This window comes from Aegilops tauschii, chromosome 3 (assembly GCF_002575655.3).
Source record: "Aegilops tauschii subsp. strangulata cultivar AL8/78 chromosome 3, Aet v6.0, whole genome shotgun sequence".
Lineage (NCBI taxonomy): Eukaryota > Viridiplantae > Streptophyta > Magnoliopsida > Poales > Poaceae > Aegilops > Aegilops tauschii.
The window spans coordinates 530,756,362-530,778,008 of NC_053037.3; the positions used below are offsets into that span (position 1 = coordinate 530,756,362).

The 21,647-nt window shown below is 48.1% G+C and overlaps 1 protein-coding gene across 3 annotated transcripts; it reads left to right on the forward strand.

The window, feature by feature from the left end:
• The first annotated feature begins 362 nt into the window (after positions 1-362).
• Positions 363-4,655, forward strand: LOC109747641 (protein terminal ear1 homolog). Of its 3 annotated transcripts, XM_020306672.4 has the most exons (6): positions 370-1,380; positions 1,450-1,618; positions 1,697-2,206; positions 2,360-2,485; positions 3,589-3,730; positions 3,845-4,655. In XM_020306672.4, exons 1-6 carry the CDS (start codon positions 651-653, stop codon positions 4,193-4,195), a joined length of 2,028 nt encoding a protein of 675 aa, XP_020162261.1. In that variant the 5' UTR covers positions 370-650; the 3' UTR covers positions 4,196-4,655. The 3 variants fall into 3 exon arrangements, with proteins under 3 accessions (XP_040260536.1, XP_040260535.1, XP_020162261.1); XM_040404602.3 differs by having other exon boundaries at positions 363-1,618; positions 1,697-2,200; XM_040404601.3 differs by having other exon boundaries at positions 368-1,618.
• The last annotated feature ends 16,992 nt before the right edge of the window (positions 4,656-21,647 follow it).

Genomic DNA, 21,647 nt, shown 5'->3' on the forward strand with positions numbered 1-21,647 from the left:
CGTTTTTGCGGTATAACCTAGAGTTGTTCAAACTTACAATATTGAGAGTCTTTTACATTTTCCCCTAAAACAGGGATTGATCTTTACAGCAGAGAGATTCTTACAGTACAGTGAACTTATCTAAGCAGTGGCAGCAGCTAGAAGATCCGTGCAACATGACACAAGAGCTGTAACAAACTCTGGGAATCATCCATGTCCCCGAAAGATGAACACGTTCTGGCGTCACAGAAGATCCGAGCCAACAGGGCCGGCCAGCCGCACAACACAACACCCCGCAGCGGGCGCAGGAGGCAGCGCTTCTTCCTCCCGAGACCAACCGCTCTCCCTCCCTCCCTCCCCCTTGTTCCTGTAGACTTCCAAATAAAAGCCCACCTGCGTTCTTTTCCCGCGACCATTTCCATAAAAAGAGCTCCCCGCCCCTCTCTCTCCTCCTCCCCCCAGCCCCAGGTACACTCCTCCGCCCAACCCAGTCCACCGCTAAGCAAGAAGAGCCAGGCGGGCGAGGGGGAGAGAGGAGGGACCGCTCAAGTACAATTCTAGCCTAGTTTCTTGATCGCGGTTTGCAGCCACGAGCGAGAATCAATCCCAAGAATGTTCTAGATCTTCCGCCTAGCGCCGCTGCCGCTGCTCCAATTCGGCCTGCACGTGCCATGGACGGGGTGGGAGGAGGCGGTGCTGGCATGGCCGGCATGCCCGGCATGCCGGGAGCGCCTCAAAACATTCTGGACGCCGGTGCTCAGGAGTACTACCCTAGTGCTGGCGCGTCCTACCCGCCCCCGCCCTTCCTGTCGCTCCCGCACCAGCTCTACTGCCCGCCGCCGCTCCCGGTCATGCCGCCGCCGATGGCCATGCCCATGCCCATGCCCATGCCCATGCCACAGCCGCAGACCGTCGCGATTCCGCCGCAGATTGGGCTCCCCGTGCCGACGGCGGTCGACGGTCCGGCGAGCCGCGCGGTCGTGCTCAGCCTGCTGCCGCCGCACACGCCGGAGTTCGAGGTGGCGCGCGCGATGGCGCCCTTTGGCGACGTGCGCACGGTGGACGCGCCGGCGCTGGCGTCCGAGGGCGTGGCCACCGTGCATTTCTTCGACCTCCGCTCCGCCGAGAACGCCGTCACCGCGGTGCGCGAGCAGCACATGCGGCAGCAGTGCCGCCTCAGTCAGCTGTACGCCGCCACGACCGCCTGGCCACCCCAGCCGCCGGCGTGGGACTGGCAGCAGGACGACTGCCGGGGCCTCGTCCTCGGCCAGGCCGTGTGGGCTCACTTCGCCGCTGCCTCCACCCTCCCCGACGACGGCGCCAACCGCGGCTCCCTCGTCGTGCTCAATTCCCTCCCGGACGTCTCCCTCTCGGAGCTCCGCCAGGCCTTCCAAGCCTACGGTACGCACCCCCCACCGAACCCTTCTCGCCACAATTCTCCTCTAATGCCCGACTGGTGTTTGTTTGCAGGTCCCTTGAAGGATGTGAGGGAGTCCGCGCAGCGGCCGAACCACAAATTCGTGGAGTTCTTCGACACGCGCCACGCCGCCAGGGCGCTCGCAGAGCTCAACGGCCGGGACTTCTTCGGCCACCGCCTCATCCTCGAGTTCACGCGCCCTTCTATCCCCGGCGCACGCAGGTAATTCTTGCGCACCGCCTTGCCCCTCGCTTGCCCATCGATCCAGTACGTCGACTAAAATATGTGAATTGCACGCAGGCGCGGGTTCGTGTCGCCGCGACCCATCGTCCCGACGCCGCCCAGGCTGCAAGCGGCGTGGCGTCCCTTGCCGTCTCCGGCGAAACAGCCGTCGTCGTCGACCGGCACGGGCAAGGCGAGGGGAGAGGTGGTTACCACGAGCAGGTGCTCCTCCAAGTCTAACGCGGGCGATCGGTCCAAGGGTGGCACAACCCAAGAACGGAAGGGCAAGGGCAAGGGCGGGAAGAAAGCCACAATTGTCGTCGACACGACGTCGTCGTCTCCGGCTTCGGCTTCCGAGGCGGCGGCGACCGCGTCGGCGTCCGGCAAGCAGCAGCCGCAGAAAGGAGTCGTCCGCGTGGGGAGCTGGAGAGGCCCCAAGAGCTGGAGAGGCGGGTGGGAGACGCGCTTCGAGTTCAAACAGCCTGCCGCCGCCGCCGACAGCAACGCCACCACCGCCGCCGACACGGACACGCAAGAAGCGGAGACGAGGACCACCGTGATGATCAGGAACATACCGAACAAGTACAGGTCGTCGTGTCATCCTCCGCGTTTGCCGCAACAATGCTACTACTACTAGTACTATATTTCATGGGCGTATGCTATGCTACAATTGTGTGAAGGATTTGCCTAGCTCGTGCTCGGCCTTGTGTGCCTGACCTGGTGATCTCTTGTTCGTCGCAGCCAGAAGCTGCTGCTCAACATGCTGGACAACCACTGCATCGAGTACAACAAGAAGATCGACGCCGGCGAAGGCGGCGGCGAGCCCTTCTCCTCCTACGATTTCCTCTACCTCCCCATAGATTTCAAGTGAGTCCCACAACTATAAGCTGCTGCATTCATTCATATTTCATGGAGCCCAATCCCACGAACACACGCTCAATTCACAACTTAGAATAAAATTGTTCAACTCCCTCCGTTCCTAAATATAAGTCTTTGTAGAGATTCCACTATGGACTACATACGGAGCAAAATGGATGAATTTACACTCTAAAATGCATCTACATACATCCATATGTGGTTCATAACAACTGAGGTAGAAAAATGTGGAGGCTACAAAATTACAAAATTGGTAGAAACCAGGACAAGTTCTTGGCCATTAGCCGGCCGGCTGTTTGAGCTTGTGCGGGGTGGAGGGGGCCATCTTTTGGTACTACTACCACGCCCTGTACTGCCTGGTCTGCGCCAGCATTGTTGTGCCATGGTCTTATTAGCCCAAATGGAAAAGAAATTGGAGGTGGCACCGGATCCTTTTCGTTTTGATGCAATGAATTCTTTGGTTGCATGCATCGCCTGGCCCGGCTGATCGATCAGAAAGGGGCCTGTGTTCGCCTGTCTTTCTTTTCCCGCACATCTGCTGCCTCTCTAGGATCCTCCTCCCTCCATCCCTGCCAATTGCTTTTCTTGCTTTGCACAGCCCTCCCCTCCCTGCTGCATGCCATGCGCTTCCATATCAAGGCCAGCACGACATGGATAAAAGCAAACCTTTGGGTGAGAGAATCATGGAGTAGCGGTGAAAAGTTGCATCGGATGTAAAAGCGTTCATGTATTTTGTGGTGTTCAAAGTATGAAAATTCGTGTTGGCTAATTTCAAGCACACTTTCTTTCGTGTCTTGTTTGGCTGCCAACTTTCCGCTTGCACGAAGCAAAGGCTGGGAAAAGACCTGCCATCAGTGCCCAATGACAAGAGGAACTTTGGTGCGGTTCTGCCCAAAGCCAGCTTCACATCTATAGTAAAAAAAATCTACTGGTAGCTCCAAAAGCTTTTGACCTCTCCAACTAATCTAGGAGTATAAATAGTGTAGCGCTTGCTCGGCAGATTATTTATTCCAAGGTTTTGGTAGCACTAGCTATAAATTAATCACTGGTGTTCTATCTTCAAATGAACGTCTGAATTTTGTTGTGGCATGCAGCAACAAGTGCAACGTGGGGTACGGGTTCGTGAACCTCACGACGCCGGAGGCGGCCGTGCGGCTGTACAAGGCGTTCCACAAGCAGCCATGGGAGGTGTACAACTCGCGCAAGATCTGCCAAGTCACGTACGCGCGCGTGCAGGTACGTGCTCCCGTGTACCGCATCTGCATGCCAGGAATCTTGACAAGGTTCACCTATGCCACAGCAGTACTACGTAGCTCGCCGTGTTAATTAACCAATGAGCGTGATGCACAGGGCCTGGAGGCGCTCAAGGACCACTTCAAGAACTCCAAGTTCCCCTGCGACAGCGACGAGTACCTGCCCGTGGTTTTCTCGCCGCCGCGCGACGGCAGGCAGCTCACCGAGCCGGAGCTCCTCGTGCCGCGCTCGCCCATACCGTCGCCGTCCTCCCCGCGGAAGGGCCAGGCCGCGGGCGTGGACCCGCTGGCGCTGGAGCTCATGGCGCCGCCCTCGTCGTCCGGCGACGGCGCGTCCTCGACAATGTCCACCCACGCCGACGAGGACGTCCAAGGCGCGAGCGGCAGCAACGACGACGACGACGGTGGGCTCGGCGAGGAGCTACAGCGCCTGGGCTACACCGACTAGGTATAGGCACGCGGCGAGCCAGCCAGCTAGCCTAGCATTTGCTTCGAGAAGTGGCCGAGCAATGATGGTGGTTGCTGCCATGGCATATCTCTGGGGCGGATCTGCGAGTGAAGCGAAGGGTCACACAACATTTATGGCATGTGAATGGAGATTGAACGACGACAGGAGTGTGGGAGATGAAATGACTCGAGAAAAGAAGCGATTTGATGTGTGTGGTTTCGATGGAGAGAGGTATCATCATCATCGCCGTCGTCATTCATTCGTACTAGCTGGATGCATGCAGCAGGCGGAGTCGTGTTCTTGTGGTTTTTAGATTTGAAGTTTAAGTTTCTCTCTTTGAAACTTGGAGCTAGCTGGCTAGACTATTCTTCTTCATGCGTTCTTTCGTTCGTTACATTTATTACAAGTTTTATGTACTCCGAATTTCGACACCCTGTGATGGTAATGATAGGTTTGATCAGATCTCTCTCTCTCTCTCTCTCTCTCTCTCTCTCTCTCTCTCAGCTGAATTACCAACACTGTGGTTTCCATTTTGTTTACTTGGCCCTCATTTGCATTCATGTTCCCTTAATGTTTCAAGTCAGACCAAAGGAAAACATTCGTTGGATGATTTATAATCAATGAAATTTAGCAGTAGTTAGTAGTTCAATGGAGTATAAAGTCAAGCTCACTTGGACTTTGTCGAGCAGCAGGTCCTCAAATACTCACTGATGGGTCCTAAACCTCGAAGTAGTTGTTTATGCTCTAAAATAATCCTAATAATTTGGGTTCCAAATTATATTGTAGTACTAAATAATAGGGCATGCCTCTACCTTCAAAAATCAAACTTGCTAATTATATCAAGATGATAATTAATAAAGTCTCATCTAACTTCTACACCATTTGATTAATGAAACAGAAAGAGAAGGAAATTTATACGAATCTTTGTGTAAAACCAAATGACGTAAAACTTGACTTTGTTATTTCTCATCAAGATGAGAGCTAGCCACCCCCTTCAAAAATATAAGACACACATGTTCCTTTATAGATGTATTGTGACTTACTTTCTTAACAAAAATTTGAGCTACAATTTATGATTTCGCTAATTTATAGTCCTCTAAGGATTTTTATTGCTCGGCTGACACTAAAATGTCGATCCATCATTCATGTCCAATGCAAGATTCCATATTTCTTCTGAACCCCATGATTTTTTTAAATATTTCCATGGATAAACAACGTTGTTACAACACAACAAAGGTGATTTAGATATGTATGGGTAAATATGTAAAGAAAAGCGGGAAACACCTTTTTTTGTTTAGTCAAGAGTATTTGTTCACACTAGATTGACGAAAACATTACAATGCTGCAAACACCCTAAGATACATACAAATAAATTCGCAGAATAGACCGGAAATTTCGTCAGCTGCTCCCTCACCAATGTTTCACCTTGTACATGTGCTAAGGCTGCTGTGTAAGCAAAAAATCAGATGTGACAAGGTAATAAAGAGAAGAGAGGTGAGTTTGGTGACTCCAGGAAGAACCAATGCCAAACACGTGAACCTAGGCAAAAGCAATTAAATGAGAGAAACCCACAAAAACATGGAATAGTTTAGTTGCTAAAGCATTAAATGAGGGGAGCTTAGCACCAACAAGTGAAGCACCTATGCATTGTAGACATTAGTTGCTAAACTTTAAGACTAGCCACAATGGGTAGTAACATAGAGTAGTAACATGCCCATGTTACTACTCTATGTTACTACCTCTATAGTGGGGAGTAACATATGTGTGGTAACATGCAACACTTTATTTATTATGCTATAGACTCATCTTGTTTTGATATGTGTGATGTTACTCATACTAGTAGTAACTAGCTATGTTACTACATGACTCTCTTTCTTCACTTATTGCTTGTCACATCATCTATTTTATCTAGATATGTGTGATGTTACTACCTATGTTACTCCCATTGTGGGTAGTCTAAGATAGTGACGACCCATAATTTAGACTTGTTTTTGTTGATAGTGCGAACCAAAATAACTCAACACATATGCAACTCACACACAAACACATGCGCTTTTTCCGAAAAGGGATAACCCAGCCTCTGCTTCATACGATGGATACATGTATTTTATAAAATATAAAATAAAATAAGTCCAACTCATCAAGTACCAAAAGGTTTACAACAAAACATGACTATGATAGTCATAAACAAAATTACATAACTCATCCACATAATCCGTTACTGCCACACACCAGCCAAACTAGTTAAACAAACCCCGTGCAGTTGTTTTCACACGGCTGCACCAAAGGCCTTAAGCCTTTGTGCATCCACACGTTGTAGTGATTGCTATGTACAAATCTACGACGTAGCTCAGAAGCTAATGTGCAATGTTTTTGAAAAACATGATCCATTAAAAACACACTCATTCCGTCAATTCTAAGACTAGTCACAATGGATAGTAACTAGTAACATGCGTATGTTACTAGTCTATGTTACTACCTTTATAGTGAGGAGTAATATATGTGTGGTGTCATGCAATACTTCATTTATTAGGTTGTAACTCATCTTGTCTTACTATGTATGATGTTACAATAACTAGCTATGTTATCACATGTCTCTCTTTCCTCATCAATTACTCGCCACATCATCTATTTTGCCTATAGATGTGTGATGTTACCATCTATGTTATTTCTACTGTGGGTAGTCTAAATTGCTCAAAGAATGACACAAATTCCCACGCCTTCTTTTCCCATCAGATTATGGTGAATACCGCCCAACCAATTACTACCAAACAAATTTTGTATACTTGTTGGTGTTGATAAATTGAACGTAGCCTGAATTATGCGCCAAATCAAAGTTGCGAACGGACATCATAGGAGTAAAATGAAAAATTGTTTCTTTTTTGACATGGAAAAATTGTGATGTGCTACCTTGCCATTTACGGTTATAATCTTTCCAAGAACTTAAGGAAAACTAACGGAGATTTCACATGGTGATTGACTGTTTGGCACGAGTCGATGTTGATTTTGTGCATCAACTTGCGACGATCACATCGCTCTTGGTCGCCCACAGTGACGTCAAAGTCGTTGGATCTTCGGCGATGAGGGAAGATGATGACACTTATGGATAGTTGTGGCGGTACCTCCCTTCTCTGTTATGTGTGTGGTGTTAATGTCGGTGGCCAGCTCGGCTGGGCTCCAAGTAACGTCGTGTTCGGTGATGGCAGTTTTTGTGGATGTGTTTGTAACGATTTTCATCATGTTTTCCACAAATTAACTTCCATTATTCCCTTAATGACGATGGTAAGTCTTTTGCTTGTTTGAAAAATATAGAAAATATGGACACAAGTATGCATCTGACAAAAGGGTAATGCTACACCTACGAAATGTATTCTACGTGATTTACGTAAGAGCTTAGTTGGAAGTTTTTCGTTGGCTAAAATCAGGGGAAGGGGCCCCACCCACTTGAAATTAGGGGGGGGGGGGGGTGGTGGAGATTATAGAGGAAGGTTACATAACTCCGTTCGTAACCCTTCGTAGATGTAGGATTATTGCTGACAAAAACACGCCATGACAATCCATAATTTAAACTCCCAGTCACCAGCTTTAAATACTTGCTATATTTTGAGTGAAGTTCAAGAATACCATCTATTGACACCATTTACCTTGTTTTTAGCAGAGATCCACCAAAATACTGAATTTTAACAAAGTTTTGTCGTGTGACGGGTGTGGTTCGGGCATGATCTACCCTCCCTCTAGATGCCCCCTTCATGGAGAAGAAGACGTCCCCCTTCAACTTCCTTTGTACCGGCCTTTACATGCACGGATGCACCTCATCTTCTCCCCGGAGATACCAGGCCACATCGCATCGATCCAATTTCCCCACCCACCATCGATGTCAGGTCACCACAAATTTTGAAAATGTTTAAAAATTACAACTATTTTTCTTAAACGGTACACTTTGGAGGAGTTCCTGATAATTAGGGTAGAAGGTTTCGCCAACTTTCTCAAGTGGGGTAAAAAGAATGGAATGTGCTGTACTAGATTTTCTTCTTCTCAAGAGAACACTTCTTTTCACAATACTAGTATGATATTTTAGCTGTGTCTACGGAGAGGCACAAAACAAAATTGCTCCATGCACGACACAAGTGGCCGATCTATGCACGACACGTAAATCCAGCGGCCGACGCCCTTCTCAATCAACGTTTGTCCGGCCAGATTTAATCCATCGTCTGTGCATCGTCCAATTTCATCGTGTGTGTAGCAAGACTCGGCACAAAACCGGAGTGACTGTGTATCTGTTCTGGCTATGTGTACTTGTGCTATATTTCATGTGTCGGACTCTTTGAGGCGCACGGCAGACTGGCGTCCATTCTTCCACGACACTGGCAAGTGGACCAGCAGTCTCAACACTTGCGCCGCTTTAACGGCCGGCGGGCCGGCCGGCCGGGGTGGTAGTAGTGAACGTTAATACGTACTACGAGTATTATAGTACACGGTCGCGGTGATGCACCAACAGATCTTGAGCTAAAATGAACGGATACCGAGCCGAGCCGTGCGCGCGTGCGGGGGCGTGTCGGTCCTCGTGCTTTGACCACAAAAATTTACATATCTGTAGGAGTACGTGCAGACCTTAGTTAGGAGTACAGTACAAGATTTAACTAGAAATTGCGTGTGTGCTCGTACGGTAGATCAGGGCCCGAGAAGTTGGGCAAAATGGCATGTCGATTTGTTTACTGGGACGTGTTCCCGTGATCGATGTGCCACTGCATACGCCGATCGGCCGGGAGAGTGAGCTGGCGCTAGTGACAGCAGCAACACGATGCATGCACTCGTGTGCGCTTGTGGGCACTGGACAGAGAAACTTTGCTACGTACTGTGTTTTTAAGTTTACATACAGTCGTGCGGGAGTAGCGACCGATGCAGAGCGTTTTCAGGTAGGATTTTGTCCTGTCAGCAGCAACAAAACTGAGGTCTCCGGCGGGCGGTGGCAAGTTGCAGCGCCGGTCCCGGGGCGAGGCAAGCAGATCAAGCGAGCTTTAGTTTCGGGGGCATCACGCACGATTGTTTGAGAATTCCCAGGCGACTCGGTGTGTTTTGACTCGAAAGAGTGGGCTCGGGCAATCGCATGCAAACAACAATGGCTCGTGGCGCAGGCTCGCCCGAAAACTTTACCATGTTCATCTCGGTCGGTTCCTTCGTCGGTTGCATAAAACAAAGGAGAAAGCCCAGCCAGGATTTTTCCTTGGTGGCTCGGCTTCAGCCTGTAGTTCGAGAAGGGAATTGGCATGCACCAACCAGCACGGGGTTAAACCGTACGATCAGCCGACCGGAGAAGCCTTAATTTAGTCGGGGTTTGGATCATCTACCGGGCGAGTCGTCTGAGATTGTTTTTCTTTGCCATGGACCTCCTGTCTCCTGGAAAGCATCATTAGCGTGGTGCTAGATCTCTCTTCTCGTGAAGCAACCAATTGTTTAGGGTTTGCATCCGTAATGCGCATCGTGGAGTAGGCAGTCACGTACGTACGCGGAGGATAGATAGGCAGAGATAACGGTAATACGATTGTGGAACTGCTCGGAAAAGCTTAGTTGCACTGTCACTAGTGCATACGTGTTGTGTTGAGCTGCCCCAGCCCGGTACGTACAGCTTGGGTCCAACACACGATCTGAGCATAAATGAATGCCAATTTACAACCGCAACAGCTGGGAATAGTCGAGTCAGTCCAGTAGCTAGTGACGGCCTAGTAGTCATTCAGCAAGTAAGTGTCATGTCGCCACATTTGCACACAAGCAGAAGCAGGCGTGATGCGTTTTGAGCCTTCCGATGCTCGGTGCAACGCATGCATATCCAAGCCTATACTAGCTATAGCTATAGCTCTAGCTGCATGCTACGCTAGCCATCGTAGCCTAGCTAGCCCATCTCCACGCAAGGCAAGTCTTCGTTTTCCAAGATGAGAAAGAAGAACAAACAATGTGTATATATACTCCTAGGGATAAGCTAGGCAGGCATGAAAGATTGACCAAATCCACATAAGGATACAAAGTCAACTCTATGGTCCATCGTCTCCCTCTACCGTCCCATCCCTGCCATTTGCTTGGCCTCACGCCAGGCAGCAAAGCAACGCAAAGCCATGGCGATCGATGCATGCATGGACGCATAAGATCACGCTTACGCATGGGAGCCACTTGGGCCTGGACCCACGGTCCAGTCGCGGAGGAGGCCCCGTTGTCGTCTACCTAGAGAGTTGCGTCGACGGAGATGAGAGAAGCGAAGAGAGGGGGGGGGGGGGGGGGGGTTGGTGCAGGCTATTACCCGGGTAGAAGGGTGCTCCGGCCATGCAAAAGGGTGGCGCGCGAGCGGGACGAGGCGACTGTGGTTGAGGCATGCAAGCCCCAATAAAAGAGGAGAGAGAGTGGATGGCGCGAGTCGATTCGGTCGAGATCTGGAGCGAGCGACGGGAGGTGGTGGCGCGGCTTCCGAGGAGGAGAGAGAGGAGGGCGGGGACGGAGAGGTGGCAGCGGAGGTACGAGCCACGTAGGACGTTCCAACCAATGACATGGCGGTCCGCGCCGTTGACCGCGTCCGTACGTCCACCGCCTGCGCGCTCGTCTTTGTGATGACCTCCTCCCCGATAGAGAGAGAGCGGGGGCGTGGGGAGGGTTAACCGGATGCTAACCTGACCGGGACTGATGTGTGGGCCATTGCAGTCACTACTTCTGCTCAGGGCACCTTGTCAGTGGGTCCCGGTTTCATTGACCGTTTTACTAACGTGTAGGTGTGCCTCATTTATTGACTCCCCAATGCAATTGAGACGTTTTTCTTAGAGAAATAAAATGCGATGGATCTGAAATTTATATGCTCTAGTTTTTTTTTAGAAAACTTCCAATCAAATCATTTTCAATCATCATAACAGAAGCAAACATCAGAAATAATTAAAAAATTACATCAAATCCGTAGACAACCTAGCGACGACTACAAGCATGGTAGCCGGCCGAACATGCACCGCCGTCATCTCGTCCCCCTTGGCGTAGCCAGGCAAAACTAGTTATACGAGTAGTATATAGTCTCAGGAAGTCGTCGTGCAAAGGCGCCTTAGAACAAACGGATCAGAACAACAACCGCCGTCGAGAGTAGCGTAGATTGGAAGAATCCAGTCCGAAAACAGGCGAACGTAGACGAACAATGAGCAGACCCGAGCAAATCCACCAACGACAGATCCGTCGAATAGACACCTCCAAACGACCACCAACGATGATAGACGCCCAATCGAAACAGGACTAGGCGAGGAGAACCTTATTCCAGCATCAGGAAGCCGCCGCCACCTTGCCTTTCTGAGCATGACACAAACCATAACAAATCTCGAAGAAATATTTAAAAATGGAGCCCTCCCATCAGCAAGGCCGGGGTCCACCATGCCCCCTTAGCCCTAAGGCCAGTGTACAGGGGTCACAGACCGACCATAGACCCTATTTAATAAATGGAACACATTAGCCGTCCGCTCTTCGGTTGGGCAGTAAGGGTCGGAGAACGGAGGCGAGGCAAACCGGCGAGAAGCCGAGGATCCCTAATTTTTTTAGAGACGAGGCGCGGCATGTGGCACAACATGCTGACTTGAAACCGTGATATCCTATGTGTTTCAGGTTTACAAGGCTCAATTGATTTTTAAACTAAATTTATTCATGTTTATCAAGGAAAAAAATCATGTTGTAACTTTATATAAATTCACAAATGAAATATGCAATTCTAGATAGATATATTGAATGGTAACGTCGATCTTCAATGTTCTCCTGATAAATTTGGTCAAATGTAAAAGATTTTAATTTAAGACAAACAAAATGAGCTTTGTATACCTCACTAGAGGGAGTATGAAGGTACTCTCTCCTTTTCGGTTTATAGGATTTATTTGAAAAACTATTTTTTGTTTATTAGTTCCAATTTGTTTATATTTCAAGGTGTATTAAATCATTACATGTAAGGATTAAGAAAAAAAATCGCAAATGCATGTAAAAGTTCTAGGTCATTTATTGGTCAAGCATGTATGCATTACAATTACCGCGTTGGATTAAATAGGAGTATGTAGTTATTTCGTTCATTTCGTTGTTTCACACGTGGTTATTAAGACCTCTTCCAATGCATGGGTGCTTAGATGAGGTGCTAAGTACATTTAAAATCTTAGCAACTAGTCTCCACAATGCATAGGTGCTTAGCTTTGTTAGCTAAGCTTCCCTCATAGATTTTTTTAATCATTAAACTCCCTCATGTATTTGTCGGTAGTTTTTTTACATAGGTTCACATGCTTAAGCTGGTCGTAGTGGGGAGTAACTTAGGCTGGTCATAGTGGGGAGTAACTTAGACTAGTAATATATGTTACTACCTCTATAGTGCATAATATCATAGATTAGTATCATAGGTGGTCTCATTTATTGCCACGCATGACACATAGTAGCATCACATTTATTATGTTATGGTATCTACCTATGTTATTATAACCATCTCTCTATTCTTTAATTGCTTGCCACATAAACATGTTTGCGAGTCCCAAGTGCATGATGCTACTTATGTTACCCCCACTATGGCCAGCCTTAGATTAATAACATGCATATGTTAATAGGCTATGTTACTACCTTCATAATGGCTAGTAACATATGGATGGTAACATGCAAGCCTTCATTAATTGAGATATAGACTCATTTACCTCGGGATATTATGTTACCACAAGCATCTCTCTCCTCATTAACTCCATGCCACATAAGCAAAATTGCCTTGGGATGTGTTATGCTACTACCTAAGTTACTCCCACTATGACTAGCCTTAGCACCGTTTCTTCCTGGGTTCACCATAATGCTCTCTCTTCTCTTTAATTGCCTTGCCACATCACTTTTTTTTGCCTATGTGGCGTCCTTAGCAGCTGTACACCTTGGAGCACTAGAAAGGGCCTAATGCCCCAAAATCATGTCAATTAACTCTTTCCCAAGCTTCCGAGGTTCAGCACACGGATCCTGCTTTGTTACAAAAGGTACAACGTAAGGTAACTAGTCAGATGAATAATATGTTGTTAAAACCTTTTTCTGCTGACGATGTTCGTAAAGCAGTCCATAGCATTGGCGGATCCGCCTCGTCAGAACAACATCGTAACACCGCATGTCCCCACGCCGCCGGGTCATTATTCTAACCCGATGGACAACATTGTCGCTGCCGCTTCACGGCTGGCGGCCATCCCGATCGAATGCGATTCTCCAGCGGCGGTCGAGACGCGTCGGGTTAAGGAGCTTCTTCAGACAGCCTTGGTTCAACATGAGACTTATTCATATAGTCGCGATCGGATTCATTCCAGTCCCCGTCCAAGCCGGAGTTACATCAGGCGTATGGATGAACCGGCAGTGTCAAGCAATGCGCGGAACCGTGATCCGACCCGTGGCAATAACCCGGCGGGTGGTGCTGGTGATGCTCAGAAGGTGGTGGACCGGGCTCGGGCACGCAGAGAAGCCGAGTTAGCGGCGCAACATGAAGCCCGCCAGCTTACTCCGGTTCGTCCAACCACATCGGTGGAACCAGGAGTTACCTCTAGTTCTTTAGGAGTGCCATGTCTTGTCCCAGCATTGCGCAATGTGCGCCTGCCCAAGGATTTCAAGGGACCGCGCAAGGTGCCGAATTACACCGCCGATTTATCCCCTGAAACATGGGTCGAAAGCTATGAGATGGCCATGGAGATGTTGGATGTGGATGATGCGGTATGTGCGAAATACTTCACCATGATGCTAGAAGGGACAGCCCGCACTTGGTTAAAGAGCTTACCGGCTAATTCTATCAGGTCATGGGCCGAGTTGAGAGCCCGGTTTATTCAGAATTTCAAGGATACATGCAAGCAGCCCATGTCAATTGTGGACTTAGCTGCCTGTGTCCAGGAGGCTGGAAAGGAATATCCGGTTCAGCGGCCGGTTTACTATATCAGTGAGGTACTTATTGAGTCTAAGCAGAGGTACCCGCATTGGCAAAAATTGGTGTATGGGGTTTTCATGGCAAGCCGGAAGCTTAAGCAGTATTTCCAAGGTCATCCCATCACGGTGGTCAGCTCTGCTCCTTTGGGGGATATAATCCAGAACAGGGAAGCAATTGGTCGGATTGCTAAGTGGGCTATCGAGCTCGGGCCTCATGGGTTGAAATACATACCCCGAACGGCGATCAAATCTTAGGCACTTGTGGATTTCATCAATGATTGGACAGAATTACAAGCGCCAGAGGAGAAGCCGGATCACACTTATTGGACTATTCATTTTGATGGGTCCAGGAAATTGGAGGGCTCGGGGGCTGGAGTCGTATTAACTTCCCCACGAGGTGATAAGTTTTGTTATGTTCTCCGTTTAATGTTCCCTTGCACTAACAATGCAGCTGAATATGAGGCTTTACTCCATGGTCTTCGGATAGCTAAGGAGATGAACCTCAACCGAGTTAAGTGCTTCGGTGACTCGGATCTGGTGGCTCAACAAGTGTCCGACACTTGGGATTCCAAGGACCCACTAATGGCAGCATATCGTTGTGAGGTGGATATTGTTGCAGGTCACTTTAAAGGTTATCAGGTAGATCATGTGGACCGGCGGAAGAATGAAGCGGCGGACGCTTTAAGCCGCCTGGGTTCCCAACGTAAACCGTTTCCACCTAATGTCTTCCTGGATGTTTTTCATAATCCGTCCGTCAAGCTCCCTGGTGAAGAGGATTTGGCTGTTCCTGATCCGGAGGCTCAGTTGGTGGCGGCTCTTCATGTTATCCCGGATTGGACGGTTCCATATCTGGCGTATATGAACCGGGGCGAGTTACCAGAGGATGAAACCTTGGCCAGGCAGATAACCCGGTGGTCCAAGTCCATGACTATTATCAATGGAGAGTTACATCATTGCAGTGTGACAGGGGCATTTCAACGCTGTGTGTCTCCTGAGGAAGGCCGTGAAATTTTGCGTGAGATCCACGAAGGAGATTGTGGTCACCACGCCGGTTCAAAATCTTTGGTGGCCAAGGCGTTTCGTCACGGTTTCTATTGGTTGACAGCTCATGCTGATGCCGAGGACTTGGTCAAAAGATGTGATGGCTGTCAGAAATTCTCAAGGCGCGCTCATGTACCGGCTCATGAATTGAGGATGATTCCAATCACCTGGCCGTTTGCAACTTGGGGGCTGGATATGGTTGGGCCTTTCAAGAGGTCCAAGGACAAGAAGACCCACCTTTTGGTGGCGGTTGACAAGTTTACGAAGTGGGTGGAGGCAGAGCCAGTTAGTAAGTGTGACGCAGCCACAATGGTTCAGTTCATCAAAAAGGTGATCTTCCGGTTTGGTTTTCCACACAACATTATAACAGACAATGGTACCAATCTGTCAAAGGGTGCCATGAAGGAGTTCTGTCAACGTGAGCACATCCGGCTTGACGTGTCATCAGTGGCTCACCCCCAGTCCAATGGTCAAGCGGAGAGGGCCAATCAAGAGATCTTGAGAGGCATCAAACCCCGACTTATGGTTCCTTTGCAACGGACGCCGGGTTGTTGGGTTGAGGAGCTACCTTCAGTGTTATGGAGCATCAATACCACACCCAACAAATCGACAGGATACACACCGTTCTTCATGGTTTATGGAGCGGAAGCAGTTCTTCCTAGTGACATCCGTCATGACTCGCCTCGTTTAGCGGCATATGTTGAAGCTGACAACGAGAAGGCACGACAGGAAGCTCTTGACCTATTAGATGAGGAACGTGACATGGCGGCAGCCCGTTCGGTGATTTATCAATAAGATCTGCGTCGCTATCATAGCCGCCGGGTTAGAACCAGAACCTTTCAAGAAGGTGATTTGGTGCTTCGGCTCATCCAGGATCAGACAGATATGCACAAGCTATCCCCCCTTGGGAAGGACCCTTTGTGGTCAGCAAGAATTTACACAACGGGTCGTACTACCTAATCGATGTTCGAGAGCGCAAAGACTCACGTAAATCGGAGGAGGAGACCAACCGGCCGTGGAATATTGCTCATCTTCGGCCTTACTATACTTGAGCTATAGGCTCTGCTTATGTACATATTATGACATTGTATATATTATGATCAATATAATAAACCGGAACCTCAGCTAAAGCGGGGTATCTGTTGTTTTTCTTACATCATGTGTGGTTACATGGAGCTTACAAAGCGGCGTCCGGTTTACCCCTTGATTTAGCTTCTCAAAGTTTTATATTAGATCACTTGGGGGCTTCATGTTCAAACATAGGTCGTATTCGAACCAAAGAGAACATAGCTACACCTCTTGATCGGCGCAATGCCACAGCATCACTTGGGGGCTTGGTCGTATCCGAACCATAGCTGCACCTCTTGATCGGCACAATGCCACAGCATCACTTGGGGGCTTGGTCGTATCCGAACCATAGCTACACCTCTTGATCGGTGCAATGCCACAGCATCACTTGGGGGCTTGGTCGTACCCGAACCATAACTACACCTCTTGATCGGCGTAATGCCACAACATCACTTGGGGGCTTGGTCGTATCCGAACCACAGTCACACCTCTTGATCCGCTCAAAGCCACATCAATCCGGGGCCAAAGAGAGTGTTGTAAAACAACAACTCAAACATAGGCACCCACTGAGCACAGTTCACAATGTTGTTTGGAGATTTTTTGCTGTCGAATTTAGGGCCTGGCAGCCCGTGAAAAGCCTCGACTACAACGGTTTTATTTGCCTTTTGCTAAGTTTTTCTTTCTTTTGATAAGATTGGTGATGCTTTCAAACCGGTGTTTATCAACCCGGTTAGGCTGTCAACTACAAGTTGTCAGTACATGATCAAGTTATAATCCGGAGACTATCAGCCCGGTCTGGTTTTGACTCAAAGGCACCAGTATGGAATAAACCGGTGTTTATCACAACCCGGAGCGGTTTTATTGTAAACCGACATCATATAATAGGAGTTACTTTTACTCTGGATTAGGGTTATTACCCTCATTACAAAGTTGGTCAGCCAACACTATGCCTACAGGTCATAGGTATCATATATTTCCATATTTGGTTATCTTTTACAACCTTGGTTATAAACCTTGGTCATGTATATATTTGGGTATCATGACCCGCCCGGTGGTAAACCGCCAGGGCGCTTTAAGCTTCTTATCTGCAGGAACAACTTGAATAACTAGCTATGGATTATAAACATTGTATCTTAAGCATGGCGGATTAACACACATCAGTCGCAGATAAATATGCACGAAGGCATAACAGACCAAGTGTTTTAACTAGCCTATTACAAGGCGTTTTAGTGCCAAAAGGGATAATTGTTTCTCAATAAGCATTGCAGCAAGTGGAAGACTAATCCGGCCTCCGGATTATGATTGCTTGTCAGCTTGACCTGACGGCTGCAGATCATCTTGCACCGGTTCATCTTCTTCGTCTCTACCCAGCGGTTGGAAGTCAACAGTTGTCCAGTCGATCCCAGTTAAAGCTTGGAACACAGCTTCGTCGCTTATAAGGGTTGACGGTTCAATATCAGGGGCATAAGTGTGCTTACGGATTGGAGGGATCAGATTTTGCGCTTCTGGAATTGGCGCCGCAACCCGTCTGTTCTTATCATCATAGCTTGCCTGATAATATGAGAGATCAACTTCTTCAGCCAATTGACAAGCCAGTGGACGTACTTCCCGGTTTACGGCGCGGAGATCCTCCTGGCCAAATTCTGATCCATCTTCTTTTAAGCTTGGGAAGCCTTTAGCCACGTCCACCAGATCAAGATCAGGCACCCACGCCTTTGCCCGGGTTAGAGCGGTCAGAGCTCCAGCCCTTGCCGCAACTTTCTTTAGTTCTTCAACCCGGGCAGGCAGCATGGATAGCCTTTCTAAGGTGTCCTTGATCAATGTTGGAGGAGGTTTATTATGTGAAGCGATACAGATGATCCGCTGCGCGCCGGTATACAGCTGCTCTATCAGAGTATAGGCCGCTTTCAACTTCTTCTGTACATCAGAGCCCAGATGGCTAATTCGAGTTCCTGCATCATTATAAACGTCAGTAAACCAGCCACACATGGGAAGATATGTTGAAAGTATAAAGCAAGGATGCTTACCGAACACAGCAGCAGTCATGGCATGTATTTGCCGCTTTACACCAGTCAGCTCGTCTACCACCGGTTTGAGAGCTGCTTCAGCGTCTTCAGCTCTTTTCCGCAAAGCGGATTTCTCTGTGTTCCAATCCGCCCGCTCCTTGGCGAAGCTCTCCTTTAGCTTTTCCATAGCGGCTAAGGTGCTCGTCAGCTCATCTTTTGCTTTGGAAGTTTCGGCCTGTTGGGACTTGATGTTCTCTTGCAGATCAGCGGTTTGGCTTTCCTTCTTGCTCAGTTCAGCCTATAAAGAGACAGATACACAATGAGTTGACAATACATATTTGAAGTACCAAGCACATAACAAGTTATGCCCTTAATACTTGGGGGCTAATGCATATTTGCTCCTTATCAGAAATTTCTACAAGTCCCAAGCACAATACAAGTATTAATCTTGGCACTTGGGGGCTAATGTGTGTTTGCTCAAAAAAACTGTTGGTATGGGAATTCTTATACAGTCCCGGTTCGTCTTTATAAAGTTAAACCGGCCCTTGGGGGCTATACCGGTGAAAGAGCAGTATGGCAAATTTTAAGGACCCGGTTCATCATAAAGAAGTAATCTGGTCCCTGGAGGCTAAATATGCAAAGTTAAGTTCTGACAAAGTCCCGGTTTAGATTGGTATCACAAACCGTCACTTGGGGGCTACTAGGAGTTGATAAACTGCAATTGGACAAAAGAGAAAAATAGTAGTTACCTCATATCGCTCCTTCATCAAGTTTACCAAACTAGCTTCATAGTCACGGCTGGTATACAGACGGTTCAAGAAGCCAGAGTGAATGTCTTGAGCATTGAGATGGGCGTAGCTTGATAAATCGGCATTCCATTTGCCTTTGCCGATAGCAGAGAGCTCGTCCTTGGCAGTATGCTTTGACAAAGCGACAGGGTTGCCAGGAGTGGTGTGGCCAGTGCCAGTAATCATAATGTCACCATCTTGATCATCAGCAGCCTTCGCTGGAGTTGGCGGTTTGTCAGTATCCTTAACCGGACTGGCCAGTTTGTCATCAGTTCAGACAGGGCTGGTTGGCCGGTCTGCATGGCTTGTAGTATCAACTTGCACTTGTTCGGCAAGGAAGTCATGGTCTTGAGGCGGCGGATCGTTAAGCATGTTGTCAGCGTCGGTTTCTTCCGGATCTGGAGTTGTTTCCGGTTCAGCAGTTACATTATCATCAGCCGGTTTGCTTAACTGAGCCATCTTGCTGGGTCTTGGCTTGGCGCTGAGAAAAGATAGACATAAGGATCGGTACATTATGTAAAGATAACACATCAAGAATAAAGACACGTGCATAGCTCACCCATGAACTGTTTTGAGGGGTGGAAGCTGTGGCCGATGACTCGCCAAAGGATGAGTGAGAAGTACCCTGATAATTTGAATCAGACGGGTTAAGAGGCTGGCGGAAACAACCTGCTTTTGGGCATGAAGTATCAATGGGATAAGAGACCTCTGATCGGTGTTTCCGAACCGGACTGTTCGGTAAAGCGGCGGAGGTAACTACCTGGCCACTGTGCCGGGTTGTACGGCGAGCTTCGTGCTGCTGCGTCTTCAAAAGAAAGTTTGGGTCCAAGTAAGCAAGAGGGTGAGAAAATTTTACTTTCCGGGTTGCTTGACGGATTTTTGATGTTGGCAGAGGATCTGAATCAGAGGAAAGAATGGTTACCTCTACGTCCTCAGCATGACTGCCTTCAGCGTCGTCCTGATAATAATCATTGTCAATGAGATGTACGAAAAATGAACCAAGAGAGTCAAGTTCTACCTCTGGTTCCGGGTTACCCACATCGTCATCAGCTGGTGGATCGGAGGATGCAGTGGTCCTTCTCTTGGTAGGTTTTTTTAACAACCTTGGTCTTTGGATGAACTGGCTTGACCGGTTTATCTTGCGGCTTCGCCGGTTTGTCTTGGGATGGTTTCTTGTTCCAGAACGGATCATCACCCTGTCAGAAAATAATCACACTTTCAGAGAATATTTGGACAGAAGCAACTTCAGATAAAAAGATTATATGATTCTTACAGCTGGTGGTTTGTTGAAGGTGCAGAAAGGGAGTAGTCCGGTTTGGGCACAGACAGCCTCCGGTTTGTTCAGTATCTTTTTTACAGCCTCAGTGACTTCTGCATCCGTAAGCTGAATGTCAATGTGCCGCTGAGCATCCTTCAAACTCCCCGTATACTCACACATCAAACCGGAGCGCCGGCTTAAGGGCATAATACTCCAGCTTATCCAACAACGAGCAAGATCAACTCCTGTCAAACTGTTCGCCATGAAGGCTCTAAGCTTTGATAATTGGGGAGCATAGTTGGCCCTTTCTCTTGCCGTCAACCTCTGAGGAAAAGGATGTGTGTTGCTAAGGCGTTCAGGGCGGTAACCCGGCAGGGGGTTTTCATCAGATCGAGATGTATCCATGCAGTAAAACCAAGTCTGGTTCCACTCTTTGGGGTGACTGTGGAGTTTGGGATGGGGGAAGGTGACTTCCTTCCTTTTCTGAACCGCCATTCCACCCAGTTCCGTATTGGGTCCATCCGAGAACTCTGTGCGACGGTTTAAGTGAAAGAAATCCCTAAACAGTTCGACTGAAGGTTCCTCTTGCAGATAAACCTCACAAAAGACTTGGAAGTGGCAGATGTTGGTTACAGAATTGGGACAGATGTCTTGAGGGCGCAGTTGGAAACTAGCCAGTACATCCTGGAAATTTTTTGAACCGGGAGGGCTAAAACCTCGTCGGAGATGATCAGCGAACACGACTACCTCTCCATCCTTGGGTGTAGGAGGATTTTCCGGGCCAGGGACCCTCCAGTGGATGACATCTTTTTAGCTAAAGCGCCCGTTTTAACAAGATTGTTTAACTACTCTTCGGTTACTTGAGAGGAAGCCCAATTGAATTCATAGACTTGCTTGGCCATGGCAATGGAAATCTGAAACATGATTATTGCCGGTTTAAGATTTAGAGTGGACAACTACACAACAGTATAAGGATACAAGCATATTGATAAACCGGGATTGGTTCTTTGTAAACCAGAGTCTGACAATGGAAACAGTACAATGATGAAAGCATTGGCGGTTCAAAAGGGGACCAATGGTATCTACTGGGTCATCATTTCGTATATGAAGTTAAACCGCCCAATCTGGTATTAAAGATGTATAAGTGAAGGGAGAACAGGTTTCACAATTTGGCATTATAATTTTGGATCTACCGCACGTCAGAAAATGAAAATATATTCAGACCTAAATATTGGTACCGAAGCAGTTGATGAAGGTTCAGATGGGATTTTCTACTTAAACAAGATGCATGGATGGAAAAGAAGGGCTACGGCTCTCACCGTACAGGATAAAATATCAAGGTTTGAATCAAAGAGCTATTGCACAACGCCGAA

What these genes read in the sequence shown, in the direction of transcription:
- LOC109747641 (XM_040404601.3), top strand. Translation starts at nt 651, where the DNA reads ATGGACGGGGTGGGAGGAGGCGGTGCTGGCATGGCCGGCATGCCCGGC. An exon ending in TCTATCCCCGGCGCACGCAG is followed by an intron (nt 1,619 to 1,696) that starts GTAATTCTTGCG and finishes AATTGCACGCAG; the next exon opens with GCGCGGGTTCGTGTCGCCGC. An exon ending in AACATACCGAACAAGTACAG is followed by an intron (nt 2,207 to 2,359) that starts GTCGTCGTGTCA and finishes TGTTCGTCGCAG; the next exon opens with CCAGAAGCTGCTGCTCAACA.